At 39.9% G+C, this 16,712-nt stretch overlaps 1 protein-coding gene across 1 annotated transcript in view; it reads right to left on the bottom strand.

Annotated features, from left to right (window-relative positions):
- The window catches only part of ENOX1 (ecto-NOX disulfide-thiol exchanger 1), a gene marked incomplete at its 5' end in the record, with an annotated part of 98,956 nt that extends 82,930 nt beyond the window's left edge, over positions 1 to 16,026 (bottom strand). The window contains 2 exons of the mRNA XM_009070142.1: positions 9,001 to 9,234; positions 15,820 to 16,026. Coding sequence (XP_009068390.1) covers positions 9,001 to 9,234; positions 15,820 to 16,026 — 441 coding nt within the window. The remainder of the gene's footprint in view (positions 1 to 9,000; positions 9,235 to 15,819) is intronic.
- Between the last annotated feature and the right edge of the window lie 686 nt (positions 16,027 to 16,712).

Raw genomic sequence — 16,712 nt, 5'->3', positions numbered from 1 at the left:
GTGCAGAACTAAGCAAAAATGTTTCACAGACATGCAAGAGGAAAATCAGTTGGACAGAAATATTCTCCCTTTTTCTTGCCTTAAACTCTCCCGGATACACATTTATGTGTTGTTTTGCCACAGAGTCTCTATGAAATAAAACCACCCCTCCCTTTGTTTTGTTTTCATCAGGCACAGTAGGTGTCCGTAAGGGATATTCGTAAACATGCCATCTTTCTGCCACATAGATTCAACCCATTTAAAAGGATATGCTGAAAACCTATTTTCAACATCCTATACTTTCAGGGAGCTGCAGAGGTCTGTGGGACTGTTATAGTTAATCCACAGCTCTGTACTAGCAGGAAAAAATCCTTTCATTGGTAAACATCAGCATCTTCATTGATTACATAATTAGAAGATACATTAAAAAATGCTAGGGGGTAATATATGCACAACAGGAGCACATTAGTTAATAAAATCTTTTCTCTACAGTTTTGAAATTTCCTTATTTTACCTTCATTTCTAACTTCTATATTTTTGAGTTCACTAGTCAGTGACAGGCATAAGGTAACTCCCCATGAATTAATTTTCTTCATCCAGAATACAGTGACTCTGAGCAATCGGAGGTTCCCTTAGAAAATCAAATTTTTATACCAGATTGTTCATTTACTTTTTAGTTAGTAGATAAATAGTAGAAGAAATGCAACAACAGAGTCTAATTTAAGCAGAGCATGAACAGCCTTATGATTGCAGCCATTCATTAAAAAAATAAAACAAAACTCCTAATTCTGTTCAAAATTATTCCCTCATGGTAGGATGCACATAATTATACACTGTTTAAAAACACACTCTTCAAATAAATTCCTTTATATAAGACATGTTCCCATATGTAATTGTTCTTTTAAAGTGAGCACGCGGCAAATTATTTCTTGCACTTAAAGCTTTTTTCTCCTGCAAGTTACAGCATATTTTAAGCAAATAAGGTAGGCTTTCTCAGTCCTGTTTTAGCTGTCTATTTAATGTTGAACTGTGACCTAGACGTGCCTGCTTCTCTCAATCAGCTCTAAAGGGAGCCTGGGGTGGCCTGATCATATATAGACACCTCTGCAACAGATGTCTACAATTGGTCAGAGCAATCCCAACAATTACATAAGTACACTTGTTACAGAACACCTATCCAGCATTTGTGTACCTGTGTTGGGTGTTCAGTTATAACACAAGCTGTGATGACTTGCTGGGTGTCTGTCGATAAAGATTTCCAGGTGCTGCGAGACTCAATCACAGGGCTCTAGAGATAAGATATTTCAAACTCCTCTTATATCAGCTAAAGACATTTGACATTTAAATACTAACTCAGAACTTAGATGAAATGAAATATAAAGAAAAGAAAATGCATTCGTGGAGCTGCCTGGGAAATTGTTAACAGGGATATTTCTATGAAAAAAAGGAATAATTGTTGCATTTTTTCTGCTTGTAATGTGATTATCTCAAAGCAACCTCAACTGGAAAAAAATTTATTTGGAAGAGCTACTGCAAGAACTGTTACAAAATGGTATGCTGGGAAAAGGTGTTGGAAACAAACGTTTTATTTTCAGCTTATGGAGTTTCCCTGGTGTAACACAGGGCAGAATTCAGCTTGGAGTAACCTGAAATGTGACTATTTATCTCTTATAAGGTGCTTTCACAACTTGGGTGATGGTGTGTTAGTCATTAGAAAGGAGATGGACTAATCCATCACTCTGAAGCTGGGCATTCAAACACTCTTATTACTAGCACTTTTATGTTTATAGATATATTGTAAATATAGCTAACTTCATATTTCTGTATTTCAAGAGTAACATCACATGCTGGACTTCTGGCTAGGACAACCTCAAACACTGGGCTACAGTTGCTTTTAGCCTTGTCTTTTCAACCTTGGGCTTTCTCAGATGTTTGAAAGGTATCTGAGATAACTCTCACAACACTTGGAGCCTGACTAAATCACAGCAACCCTTCTACATTGTCCTATAGGCCATAGTGTTGTCCAGAGTCAGTACATACTATGTTGTCCTTAATCTTGCTGCCCTAATATAACCTCCCAGGTTTGCAAGGAGATGCTGAAAAGATAGAGCTGTTGCTCCTTACCCTAATGACTACACCCAGAAAGCTCCTGTGCTGTCTGCATATGTTTTGGGTTGCATTAATTTTCTCTGGCCCTTCTGTAAGATGGGAAGGAGTAGGTATACCTTTATGCTAAATTCCGCCCCCACCAGCAGAAATCTGGTTAACAAACACGCCTTGAAGATAGTCTTGTGAGCACTGAGAATGCATGTAGAGAGGTGACAAGAGTGGTGGGATATGTCCCATCTATTTTTCCTCTGATTGACAGCCTGTCCTCTGTCAGCTGTAGCAGTGCCATGGGAAGATGTACTCCCTGTCTCATCCCCACTTGCTTAGCGCTACCCTTTGCTAATGGTTACACTGTCCTCAGGTCTGCCAGGAGCTGCTCAGCTGATCATATTCCAGTTCCAGTTTTGCAAACTGGGCCCAATTCAGCTATTACAGGAAGGTGGCATAGGTCAGTTCAGGAAGGAAACTTCTTTATTCCATATAGCTGCTGCCAGGGGAGGATGTATGTCCAGGGTTATAGTTAATCTGACTTTTGATTTGATAATTTATTACACTATAGCTAAGTTGTCTAAACTGCAAAGACTGAATTCAATACAAAAAAGAATAAACCACAGCAGGTGACTGCTGTGGGTGAATCAGGTCAGGGAAAAGGTTTACTAACCTCTCTCATCAGCAGACTCAGCCCAGCTCCCCTGTACATCATGAACAATTTGCTTCCCAGCTCACACCACTTCTGGTGCCAAAATGACAACCTATTTTTCTCTTGGCTTAAGAGCTTCTCTTGTACAGAGTGCCTGCCACTGACCTAGAAACACAACGCTTCAGTCTACTACCCTCACCTTCTTTTTTTTCCCTGCTTCAATCCCTTATATAATTGTGCCACTCAACACACACATCAGTCTGGTACTTTTGGGATTAATAACATTTTTAACGCAGTGGCATTGCATAATAAGTGAGAATCGAGAAATAAAAATTCTCACTGCTAAAGGGTCCTGTTAAAGAGTGATTAATACCCACCTAACTATTTCTTAAATAGTCCTACTGCATGCTATAACCAAGAAACTTTTCCAGTTATGTAACAGATGACGAGCTGACACTAGATTTGATAAAAATACACATATACATTCACTGATATATTAAAATATACTCTCTCCCCTCTGTATCATCAAACTCTTTCCTTCTTTCTAATTAAATCACACCAGTTTCTTCCAGGGGTGGGTGTTTCATGTGAGACACAGAAATCCATTATCTTCTCCTGCTGATGCCACTATTTCCAATAAAAAGCAATTATGAGGATATTGAGTTTCCTCCCTATTTCTCAAAATCACACCACAAACTTTCAGATCAGTGAGCTGCCATGTCCCAGTTCACAGTAATTAACCTGAGTCATTTTGCAGTGTGGTATATTTAATCCAGTGGGTTTATATTAAACCCTTAAAATCTGCATGGATACAATACAGCTTAGGTGAGGGAGGACACTTTCAGTAATGCACTTAACAGTGAGTGTACTTCTCCTCAGCTTTGGCAGGGAGATGCCCAGGGAATTGGGTTACCAGGCTGACGATAGCTGAACCCACCTTGCACTCTTCTGCTAGCAGACAAAAGTACCCTTGTGCTGTGCCTGCTCACAGCCCCTGCGTGAGGTTCTTGGAGCCAGATGTATTGTGTCACAGCAGATGTCAGCAGCATATGGAAGAAGGAAGGAGAAAATGATAATCTAAAACCAGGAAGGGTGAGTGAACAGATTTGACGCTAAAGCATTGAAACATGTCTGTTGTAGGACTCTGTCCTGATATACCACTAATAAAAAAAGATTGTGCTAAAAAAAGGTCTGGAGTCTTTCCGCAGCAATTAAACCTGGCATTCCCTGGATTTGTTCAGCAAATCTCACTTTGCCTCCCCTTCTGACGCAGCCCTGCACTGAATTCGATCCTTTCTGCATGAGACTTGCCTCTCTGGATATCTGCACTGTTTATGCAGTGCTCCACAAGTCTGGCTCTCAAGCTTAGAGTGATAATGAAAGCAGCGTGGTTTTCTTCTCAGTGAAATATTCCATTTCCCAAGCAATTAAATGTTGTTTATATTTCAAATGATGTGCAAGAGCTGAGCTTGTCAGGCTTGATGTTACCTGAATCTTGTGCAAGATGCATCCCTGGTTAGCTCATTCTACTGTAACTGCCATCTATTTATTTAAATTTCCAATCTGTGCTCTCTTCAGGGGATAATACAGTGCCTGGCAAAGAAGCAGCGTCTCAATTTTTCAAATTATAGTTTTTAAAATGGTAAACCACATGAATAACTTCCCTGTGCTCATAAAGAAACACTGTATTTAAAAGGGAGGTAAATTCCAGGGTATTGTATATAACTTTCAGATATTTATGTCTCTTTTGCTCAAAATATTTAAAAAACATACTCAGATATAAAAAGATGTCTTTGTTAGATGATGGAACTATTAGCTACCCAAAGCAAATAAGACAGATGTAGCATTTTAAAGGAGCTTATTTGCAAGAAGTGATTTCTGAAGATGATACCATTAGGTACAGATATGCTTGAATTAAGAAAACCATAATGTTTGAAATTCTGCTTTGAAACGCAAATGTCATAAGCACACAGATTAAAATGTTTTGTTCCAATGCACCTGACAGAGCAGCATTCCACTTAAGGATAAAAGGTTCAGTCTATCTCCAGTTGTGTGATGTTCTGGGCACCACATTACTCAGCCCTTTATAAAGCACACAGGAAAACAGATATCAGAGTATGCAAATTTGTACCTAAATATCTACTGACAGATTTCATTGTGCTGTAATAATGCATCTGATGTAACATCAAGGAATTAAAATCTCAAAGACACACACAAATTCTGCAATGAACCAGAAGAAAAGAAGGTCACATTTTTTTGCAATGTAATAGCAGAAGACACAATATTCTGCTGGTTTTGTCCAAACAAGAACTCAGGGTCTGTTCGAAAGGCTGTTTAAGGAGACAAATAACATTTACCCTTCACTTTAACAGACCCTGGAGTCCCAGAATTCATAACCAGAAATTTATTGGGGTATTTTCTCAAGGAAACATAGATAAAAAGGAGCTCATGTTCTTTGTGATGTTGCCCATCTAGTTGGAATGCTGGAATTCATTTCATTCTGATAATCAAGGCTCAGATGTCTTCTACCTTCTATGTGCTGGAGTCATGACAAGTGGGACTCTCTCATGGGAGTCCACAGGAGTGCATGAAACAAATTTAGATAAAATATTTTGTGAGAAGTCATCTTTCCAATGCAGAAAACTTCCTCTTTTATGATCTATCACCAACTTGGCTTCTTCTCCTTTTGGCTCTGGCTGTGACCAGCAGAGAACACCACTAGCAAATTATCAATGCAGAGCAGCTCAAAAAATGTTTAATCAATGAGAGTTAGTAGCATAGGCCTATATTCTAAGAGTTACAGACTCAGGTCCATGGGAGCTACACCCAAGATACTGGCAATATGTCACTACCATGTAGTGAAAAGTGGCAATAACAAAGCACAACAGGTGAATAGGGAGAACAACACCAAAGGCACTTAGAGAAAATTGAATACATTCTTGGCTAACAGCATGAAAGGTCCAGAAAAACAGTCCACACTGCCAAAAAGGAGAAAGCTATGAACAACTTCATTTGCAGGACCCAGAAGACCTTACTGGATTAAAAAAACCCAAACCAAAACCAACCAAAACCCAAACAAATTAAAAGGAAAAAAGGAAAGGGAAAGGGAGATACACATAAAACAACACTGTTTGCCACAGTCTGAAACGGAAAGTGGTAAAAAATTGCACTGGTCCATAGTTTGATGGGTTTTCCTAATTTCTGCATGAATCAAGGTTTCAAAACAAGTTCTTTGCAGATATGAAGGGATTTGGGGAAGTCCACAGGGAGCAGGGAATAGAGAGCATGTCATAAACCCTCATGCTTTTGCTTCATATGCAATTGGTTCTCAGGCCCAGCCACCAGGCAGTGCATTCTGAGGAACTGGTTCTTTTGTTCTATGAAGCTCCATACCAGTAGGGACTACCTGGCTGAAATTTTATAATGAACTTTTGTTTCCAGCCGTACCAGGTGACTTCAGCACATGAGAGGAATAGGAATATTCTGACAACACTGGGACAAGAGTTTCCAGCCCAGTCTGGTACACAAAAACAATGATTTTTTAGTCTTATGCTGCAGTTTGTAGAAGGTGAAGAAAGATATTACCCTCTCTGTTACAGACTCAATAAATACCTAGACCACATTAGGGAACTGGCTGATTAGCCTACTTCATCTCTGCTCACCATCAAATTTCCTTGCTGTCAGCAATTTTCAAGGTTATTTTGACAACAAAAATTGTGTCAATTCAGACCAAGTTGTCTACATCTGTGATTGCAAAGCAGTATCTTGGGATGAGAGATGTTTAGCTATTTTGGCTTGATTTTCAGCTAGAGTTGCTTTGTGAACCTCTGGAGGCACTGCAGGAGTTGAAACCGGTGTGTTGGGCACTTGCAGCTCTACCTCATGAGCTGGCAACAGAGCTCAATAGTCTTTTGAAGTGGGTACCACAGCAAGGTCATGACTTTCCTTAAGATAACAACTGCAAAGCATCTGCTCAAAACCCAGTCTTTCAAGGTAAATCCTGCCAAGTTCAGATATATTCCGATCCTTCTTTACTTTAGGATGAATTGTCCAGGATCTTGCAGCAATGCAAATCTGGTGATATATGGAGACCTGATATTTTGACTCCAAGTTTTACATATCTGTGTGTGTATGAGTACATATACCTATATATTCTGCAGTCTTCCCTGAAGTCCACATTTAAGTTGTGAATGTATGATGATGGTTGGACTTGATCTTAGAGGTCTTTTCCAACCTTAATGATTCTATGATATGGATTGTCCTTTGCCAGAGTTACAGAATTTTCTTTAGTGCTGCTTTACTTCTTTTCCTAGGATGTCAAAACGAGTTCATGTAGTGAATCCATGTTGCCCAATGGATGTCGTAATGTTCAACTTCACTATCTTATAGATGCTGGCTATGATGCAATAGGAAATGGAAAGCAGACCTGTATAACAACTGAACCCCACTCCTGCTTTCCATAACACCTAGGATAGGAGACAACTCATGCCCAGTGAAAAGGGGCTTTTTGCATTCTCCATCCCCAACTATCTGTACAGATCCAGAGATGGTGCCATTAATCTTGCTAAGAGGCAACTGCTAATTAGCAAATCTTTTAAAATTGCAATATGTTCTTTTGCCATTTTGTTTTCATAATTTTTTTATTTCAGAAATTAATTCTGCATTTTTCTGAAAGTTAATTTCCAGATAAATAGTCATTTACATGGTGTTGGTCTATTCATGCTCAAAATATTTCTATATTAAACTTCTGAATACATGTCAAGCTCTGACCAAATTTCCCTTGGGAGAACCAAAGATATAAATGCTTGGAATAGATTTTAATTAACTATGGAAACTTCACAGAATAAAAAGAAAAACCCTTCTAAATATAGACATCTTAAAAATCTTGCAAAAAAACATATTCAGTTGCCCCAAGCCATGACTAGCCATATGGAAGAAATTGTCCAGACTTCTTGCATTTTCTGACTTAGTTCAGGAAACCTGTAGGCCTTACTACACAAAGAAAAACTTCCCTACAAAAGATTAATTCCTAAAATATTCAGCTGAAAACAGAGGGATCTAAAACTGGACTGGAAGCTAGGTAAGAATTAAAAATTCTTACATTAGGGCGCCTTTCCTCCTTCTCTCCTGGCCTATCAATCCATCTGTGCTATGTTACCAATCTACCAGTTACTTAATGAATTATTTAATAGAGGAGTGTATTTGGTGAGAATGACAGTCAGTCAAACAAATAACAGACCGAGGAGGTAGCAGCAACAACAGCAACCAATGCAGTACTCAAAGAGACAGTAGGGTGCATCTCTGCTCCATGCTCCAAGGATGCAACACTTAGCACTATCCTTCTTTGGCTTCCCAAACATGTTTCATAGTTAGGACAGAGATCAGTGTGATGACAGCTAGATAGCCTAAATCTAATCTAGATAATTCTGAAACAGTGGCAAGAATCACAGTTTCTTGTGACCTGGCACACAGTGAAGTAACGTGCTTGGCCACCATGGGGGAAAGAATGCCAAACACAATTGCTAAACACTTAATGAAAACAAATACAACTCTCAACAGTATGAAGAGTTCTTTCCTTGATATTTTTAAAAATTTCTTTACTGTGAATTACTTTGTTTCTTAGTTTCTTACTTTTTATATTATTTAAGATGAATCCTCAAAGTGCACCCTTGAAAAATGTTAACTCAGTAAATGTACCTAGAAAAAACCAAACAAGGAAGCAAACACAAACCAAAACATGATGCTATCTTGCACAAAGAATTCTAACCCTAAAGAGGGAATGAAAGAATGGAGATAAGCTGTACTGCTGCATCTGAGAGGGACGTTAAAACACAGCACATGAGGGTGACTTAAATGCCAGGGACAGTCACACACGTGATATTGTAACCTATCAGTCAAAGACTAAAAACATTTTAAGAATCTGGCCTTTATTATGAAAGAAGGATGCTCGCAACAGGTTGTCTTTTTATTAGAGTATTTACAAGGTAGATGATGACAGCAACAGAACTGAACAAAACTCCACTGTAGTATTACGAAGGATGCATTTTAGCTGTTTAAGGACAGGTAGATGGACAGACACCACACATTTCTAGCATGTGGGTGAGTATCATTACCACTGGCATAGAAATGCCAGAGAAAGACATTTCAGTGGGGGAGAGCTAACAGGGCAAGTAATGAGATACACTGGAGAGAAACCAGCTCCCTTGTGCTGACTTCAGGATGGCTCCTGCTTTTAAGGAATAATGAACTGAAAAGTATCAAATGCTGCTTACCTTTCAATTTTTCAGCCAGCAAAGCAGCTTCGTGTTCAGAATAATGCATTATTGCTGGAGGTGAAGGAGGGCGCAGTCTGTCTTCTTCCATTTTGCGTCTGTGGCGTTCTTCTCTGGCCAGCATTCTCTGTTTGCATTCCCATTCATAAAAGTCATCTCTTGCCTGAGCAAAATCAACATGAAGGCGACCTGAATCCTTTTTGTCTGTGCTAGATCCTAATCTCATGCGGTAACCTGAAATCAACAAGCAGAACTAACTGTTGCAGTATTTATTTGCTTGAATTTCCTTTTTTTTTCCCCTCTTCAAGGCAGCTAAGGAAAAACATACATTAACAGATTCCCACATATCCATGTAGGGTTTATTGATCATCCTGTTTTTACAGGAAGATAAACATTCATCCACTTATTTTCCTTTGCAATTTTTTGCACCACCTATCAACATAGCAGATGAACTGGAAAGTCAACCCAAAGGTACAGAATCTACATTCCTGTTTAGAAATCTCTCAAAAGATATAATTTTTCTATTTGATGCTCCAAATATTTAAAAGTTCAAAGGTTAGGTAAACAAAATGTGGTCTGAATGTGGACTCCTTCTTCTCCTGATCCTGTAAAAGATCGCGTACAGTTTAGTGCTTTTCTCCAGCCTGCCAAAGGAACTGGAAGTATGGAGGAAGGCTGACTTTCACAAAAACCATCACTACAGGTGAATGTAAAAATTATGCTACATAAATTTCTGTGCCAAGAAGAATGTGGTTTCATAACTACACTGATGCTAGATCTCTAATTTTGAGACTTTACAACTGCAAACACCATTTTTCAATTCCCCAGTGGAAATAATCTAGTAGCAAACATAAACCAACTACAAATTAAGTGAGTTTGTCATTCTTTAAAGTATGGACAGACATATTAGACATTTGCAAGACCCCTTTCAGAGCGAATAATGAAACTCATTGTGCCTCATCTTTAGTGATATTCTGCATATTCATAATTTGGTCAATGTATGATACGCTAAAGTTAGCAGACTGCAAAGACATAAAGTCAGGAGCTACACAACAGTACAAAGGGGCCCTGCTCTGAACTAAAAACCTTAACTGCTGACAGAGGACAATCAAATCATGTCAAAGCTACAAACGGGGCTTTTTTTTTGTGACCATACTTAGGTACTTATCTTTTTTCAAGTTTTATTTCCAAGGCTAAAAGACATGCACAGACCTGTTTGTCTAACTTTAAAAATGCCACTTCAGAGAAAGTGTGAGAAAATACTATGCAGAAAGCTGCAAACAGAGTCTTCATATGCAGGTAAAATTAATCAGTCTGCACAGGGCTAGCTGTAATTTCTCCATGCCAAGCCGTTGAGGTGGACTCAGAAGAACAGCCCAGCAGAGACTTCTCAAATGACAGGATGCTGCAGAGATGAACTCTGTGCTGAGCTGGCACATAGGAGGCTCTTGAGAAATGCACGCTACTACAAGCACTGCATAATAACTCCAGGGAGGGAAAACTTCTGATCAAGATGGCAGGAAAAATGGTGTTTGTTGCTTTTGAACAGCAATCCAAGAGAGCCTACCTTTCAGTCTTGTGACTTGCCTGTGGTGTGAAGAGCTTCAGCACCTCACCACCAGTTAAAACTCAGTTTTGAACTCTTTCCAGGGACAGCAAAGCTAAGAATTGTGTAGTAGATCAGGTGCATCTTTACAAAAATGGGTATTTAGGCATGCTCTGTTTGTTCTACTGCTGGGAAATTATCCTGCTGTAGGAATAGAAGAGACTTCAAAATTCAAAGCTTCAAAGACATTAAATATCCATGTATGTAGAGATCCTTAAAAAAAAAATCTGGGAGCCTTTTCATTTGACAGTTTTCTTTCAAACACTTTGTGGAGTAGCTAAGTAGCCTGCCAGTGAAGAAGAGATGACTTTCATTGTCCAGCAAGGAGTCCAAACTCAGATAAAAAACTTCAGCTAAGTGTTTCAGAGGTCCTTCAAAGCCAGAAGGTATCCAAAACTGCCATGAAACCTATTAAATCTGGTCTCCAAGGTTCAGGAGCTTGGAGTGAAGGAGAACTGAATATCGCAAGAGAGGCAAAGAAGGGGTTGTTTATTATTTTCAAGTCCCCTTTGCTTTGCTTTGCTTTCTCTAGCTCAGAGGAGTAACCACCGCTCTATCCTCCAGAAGGTTTTTTGTGGTCATATATGTAGTTGTAGTCCTGAGGTGTTGAAGGGAAGACTTACAGATACACCATATTTATTACAATATAATAGGAGTGTGGGTGACCTTTCAGAGCTGGGTCCTGAACTAATGAAGGCATAATTATGTGGCTGCATCCACAGAGGTGTCGGCATAAAGGAGTCAGCCAAAAGGGGTCAGTGGTGCAGCCACCCTGATAACTATGACCAATGTTAGGCTCCCTCTCCCCGCCACTTCGACTCGCCAGCTGCATTCCTCAAACAGTGATTGCTCTGTGCCAAAACAGCACTATCAGCAATGTAGAGGACACTGCCAAGGTGCCAGGTCTTGTGAACCTAAAATTAGATCTCCCAGCTGGGCTGTACTTTCCAGGAAGACATGATCACTCTTCCTCCCTCCCTACCTCCTGTCTTTCGCCTCCACTGGCAGGACCACACTAAGCATGGGCAGAGACAGAAGCACAGTGCTGTAGAATGCAAAACTTGTGGACTTAAAAGCCCCCCCCAGTAAAGAACTAATGAAAAGGACTGTGCATCTATAGGTTGTGTGTGTGCTGGCAAAGTTGAGTTCTATTAAAGTGGCTCTTATTTTTAAGGAAAAGGGAATAATGGAAAACAAAAATCAAATGGTAAATTGCAGTTCAAAACCCAGTACACTGTGTAGCACTGGGCAAATGGTTCCCTTTAGGTAACCAGTTTAAGTGTCTTTAAAATGACAGATTTTTGAAATTGCCCATGACTCACACTGTAAAAATCTGACTGCTCGTTTAATTCTTAAGACTGAAGGTGGTCAGCCAGACAGGTGGTTTCCACCAGCACAGAAACTTAGAATAACCTGGGTCATAAGGGACCTTGGATGTCACTTAGTCTAATGCCTCTCTCAGAGAAAGGTTAGCTTCAAAGTCCAATCAGATTGCTCAGGGCTTAGCATCTTTTCCTTACCAAAAACAACAAATGCCTTTGGAATGGCTTCTTGCAGCCTCATAAATTAGGCTCGGCAGACAGGAGCAATGGCCTGGCCAGTGAAGCACAGACTCCTTGATGGGGTCATAACCAAAAAGACACTGCATAGCAAGGGGTGCACAACTGGCAGGTCCTATTTTTCATATGAGATCCTCAGGTACACATCTGTGCTGGACACTTTGAGCCACAAAGCAGCTGGGAGGCCCACTCTTTCTCAATACCATGTCTCCTTAAGTCATGTTTGAGACTGTTTGAATGTATGAGAGGATCAACCACCTGCCATGCCTCTCCTTCATGCATGGGCAATGAATTTTTTCCTCCATCTTTTTACTCAGGACTGCAGCTAGCATTAACTTTGTGCCTGGCTTGTCATTTTTAATTTCAGTTTCACACACAATGACAGAGGAAAAGACTTTGGGAACTTGCCAAGATCCTCACTTTAAATGAGCAGAAACAGGAAAAATTAATGAAGGTGCTAACTGAAAATCAAACAGTATTTTGATATCACAGGCCTAGTGAAAACTCCATGGCTTGACTTACCTTTGAGTGTTGCTATATTAGGAACTGGCCAATAGCTGCTCTCAGATAAGAGTGTTAATGATGATCAGAGAGAACTTAAAATAAATTGAGTACATGGTACTAAAAGAAAACCTGCAGGGGAAAATACCAGCACAGGGAAAATGCATACACAGGCTTTTGGGGTGCAACAGGTTTCTCTCAAGCCACTTGTTTGTCCCATATTTTCAATATGCCATCAATATTTTCAGGAGTAACTTAACTGTCAGCCACAAGAGTAAAGTGCATATAGTTTTGGGAAAGAGCTTTCTCATGGGCTGGTACGATGATTTTCCAAACTCTTTGCCTCAGGAGATCAAAATACAACTTTCAGGACTAAATGAAACCTAGCCTTCCTCAATTCAACATTTTTGTCAGTCTGCTACCCATCTCCCAGTATCCCTTTTCACACATGTTTACTTGGGAATACAAAGAAAAAAAAATCAGTGATTAAACTACTTGATGGATTTTGTAATCACTTGCACTATTCTGATGATAAGCATGAGATAAATGCAAAGCTTGATGAGATTAGATGGGGTAGACAGATAAAACTGATTGGGTGGACAAAATTATCATTATATCACAGATATCAAAGGCATGACTTTCCCATAATATAACACACATACTGTATTAATCACAAATTCTATCTGTACGTCTCTTTTGTTTCTTACAAGGAAAATAAAATGCCTTAACAATATGCTTTATTCCCACCATTTCAGAATACATTATGTTTGAGAACAGACTGGTTAAAATCCCCCAATATTTCAGCACAAAGAAAAGATGCCATTGCCTAGTGTCAGACCTCCCTGTCTGAGGTGGTGGAGGACAGTTAGTGTTTCCTGTTTCACTTGCAGAATTTAATGGCCTAGGTAAAAAGAAGTGAAACTTGGCTACAGAGTGCCCCTGCATTTCTTCCTCCTCCCTGTCAGTTCCACTGGTTCTTGCCCTATATGGTCAGAGACACTAGATGTGACGTTTTGGAAGAATGAAAAGGTGTGGAGGGAAAGACAGATGGGGAGTGATGCTGCAGAGCAGACTTAAGAAGAAGTGAAGACAGCAGTGCAACTGTGACAAAAGGAAACAGAAGAAGGAAGGATGGATCAGGAACTTGGAAAAAAACTTGCAGAAAATTCAGAATTACAAAGAATGAGGAAGGGAATCTTCCACCTCTATTTCGACTCATTTCCCTTACTCCGAACGCACACTCTAGTGTGTTATGAATAAGGATACATAGCAGTACAGGGAATTTCCTACCTCTGATCATCAAATCTGGTCCTTCAGGATTTAAGGCAAAAGAAATTAAAATAAAACTTGTAGTGAAGCAAAGGACGCAACCAACTGCTGAGAAGCAGGAAACTGAGCTAGAGGGACATTGGCTCTGGCCCAGGGTGGCAGCCTGTACATTTCTGAGCTTTTCTTTGCTCATTATCATAATACAGCAATACCAGCTCCTACTCAATCTGGTGTGCCTCTCCCCTGCTCTGTTAATTGTGGAGATGGGGCCCCCTAGACAGAAGCTGGAAGCTGGGAAATGCGCTACTGCTTGTGATGCCTGTAGTCTGTTGCAAGGAACTACAGTATTTTGGAAGTACTGTAAATAAACAAATAAACAAGAGGGACGGAAATCAGGAAGAGAGGATAAGGAGGGAAGAAGAAATGAATTTAAAATATAAAAAAAAAAGAAAGGAAGAAAAAAGATCAGGGTGTAATGAAGATCTGAAAGAAACATGAAAATATAGCAATATTTCAAAGAAATCTTTATATAGATCCCATAAAAGTTATTATTTTCTGTAGCTCTTCAAATAGATATTTAAATCAAGCAGCCAAGTTAGAAAAAAACCCCAACAACCCACAAACCCTAACAAAAATGTCTGTGAAACAAAGGAGTCAGGTTTCTCCTGATGACATATTTCAAATGTCCAGGTGGTTTCTTTTCTTTCATTCTTTCATTTTAAGATGATGGTGTTTTGAGAGGACTTGTTTCTAGCTGTGTGAGCTTCCTATGGACCTACAGAATGTTGAGGTTAAGTCCTTATTACTATGCAGAAGATGGTCAGGGTGGGAGCTCAAACAAGGTATCCAAGGTCATTAGCTGCTTCCCAGGCTCAAATTTGGATGGTCCCAGTGGGTCATTTTGAGGCCATCCTACACAGGATGGGTGGATGTGAGCCAGTCTGTGTCAGCTCATCTTGGCCAAGAAGCAGTTCCTGGACCTGGTTTATTTAAGATTACCTTGCATATGGGTTGAAAGTATTACACTACATTTGTGGGGCAAAACAACACTTGCCAGTCTCTTTGGGACACAGAAAGATAAACCATCCTGTAGAGTGTAGACAAATACATACAGGGCATGGGTTCTAACTCAGCAAGGTTAAAAAGTGCTCGGTTAGGAAGCTAATCCTCAAATGACAGAGACCATAACCTCAAGAGGACACTGACAGCCATGGAAGCCTGATATGTGAAAGCAAAGTTGCTTTTCATCTTTTTTTTTCTTTCTTTTTTCCCCTCTGTGAGTTAGTGGGTTTGGGATTTGGGGTTTTTTTTTCTTTTCCTTTGTTGGAAAATAAAGAGATTCTGAAATTTTACATGCAAGTTTCTGTAGCACTCATTGTCCTGGGAGGCAACAGACGTAGCCTACAGATGGGGCTCAGAATCTAACCCATACGGTAGCTGAATACATGCATGCATAAAGACAGACTTTATTCAGGCTGCACTGCAAATCTATAAAAATATGCCAATGAAATTGCCAGCCCATCAGAGAAATTGGCACTGGAAAACAGCAGAGTTCCTGGCCTGGTGCCTTCGTCTTTCCACAACCTGTGAGCAAAACTATATAAACCTGTGTAAATCGAAAATAAGATTGTTCTGTAGTGAATTTCAGGGTCTGCTGCATTGTGGTGGGATGGCAGGAAATTGCTCCTGGGTAAGCAACATACAAAACCATGCACAAGTCTTGGCAGACACAGAGAACTAACAGAATTGCCCCTTGCCACTCCAAGCTACAGCCACTGAGTTCAAGAAAGGCTTGCTGAGATAAAAGCTAAGAAAATAAGCAAGCATTAGCATCACAAAATACAAATGAGAAGCAAGGAAAATCCATTAAAGAATGTGAAGTACCAGAAAGGTAAATGGCTTTATCAACCATGAACTCCTCTGCAAAACGAATGTGACAAAAATTCTTCTTGCTTTTCCGAATTGCTGTTATATCTCCACACTGCTCAAAGACTTCCTGAATAATTTCCTCTGTTGCGTTTTCTGGTAATCCTCCAACAAACACTGTTTTACACCCAGGAGGTCTCTCTCTTGTTGAAGGTGGTGGAAGATCTAAGTCAAAACAGAAATCACATTGGAATACAAAATTTGTCTTTTGATCCATTGGCTCTATTCATCCCCTTAATCAGTTCCGGGCAGCAACAGTTATTTGACATAGCATAGAGGCAGGAGAGAGGGACTAGCAAAATAATTGAATATTGCAAAGACTGTCCAAAACTGATTACTTGAATCTAACCCTTTTCAAGTTTCAGATGGTGTTTCAGACATTAATTCCTGTCACTGTAGGTTTTTCTACGGGACAGATGGTGACGTCTAAGAGGATCTTTCTTTTCCCTGCACAGCCACATAAAAAATAGAATATATTCTGTTTCAAAGCAGGGCAGGTTCTGCAACTGGTTTGACCCCAAGCATTCAAAGCCTGTTCACCCTTTCTGGCTCATATCCATCACTTGCCAAACTTGCCAAGCGTGTGGGCTCTCTGCAAGCAAGCCCATGCTATGTACACCCTGTGCACTTGGGCAGGACTCCTTTCCCTGGTCTTAGCATAATTTCATTTCTGCCTTAGAGTACAGGAGCACAGCAAACAGAAAAACAAAGTGGGAAACACAACAAAATGACAGCATGATGAAAATGCTCTGCTGGTTATCTGTTTTGTCTTGTTGCCAGATAATGGAGTGGACGCCAGCACACAGGAAGGATAACCTCGTTGTTTACAAGTGCTCATGAGGTGGAGTAGC

Source organism: Acanthisitta chloris, unplaced genomic scaffold (genome assembly GCF_000695815.1).
Source record: "Acanthisitta chloris isolate BGI_N310 unplaced genomic scaffold, ASM69581v1 scaffold2600, whole genome shotgun sequence".
In the NCBI taxonomy this organism is placed as follows: Eukaryota; Metazoa; Chordata; class Aves; order Passeriformes; family Acanthisittidae; genus Acanthisitta; species Acanthisitta chloris.
Note: the sequence above shows the minus strand (reverse complement) of the source record. Positions and strands in the feature narration are given on the sequence as shown.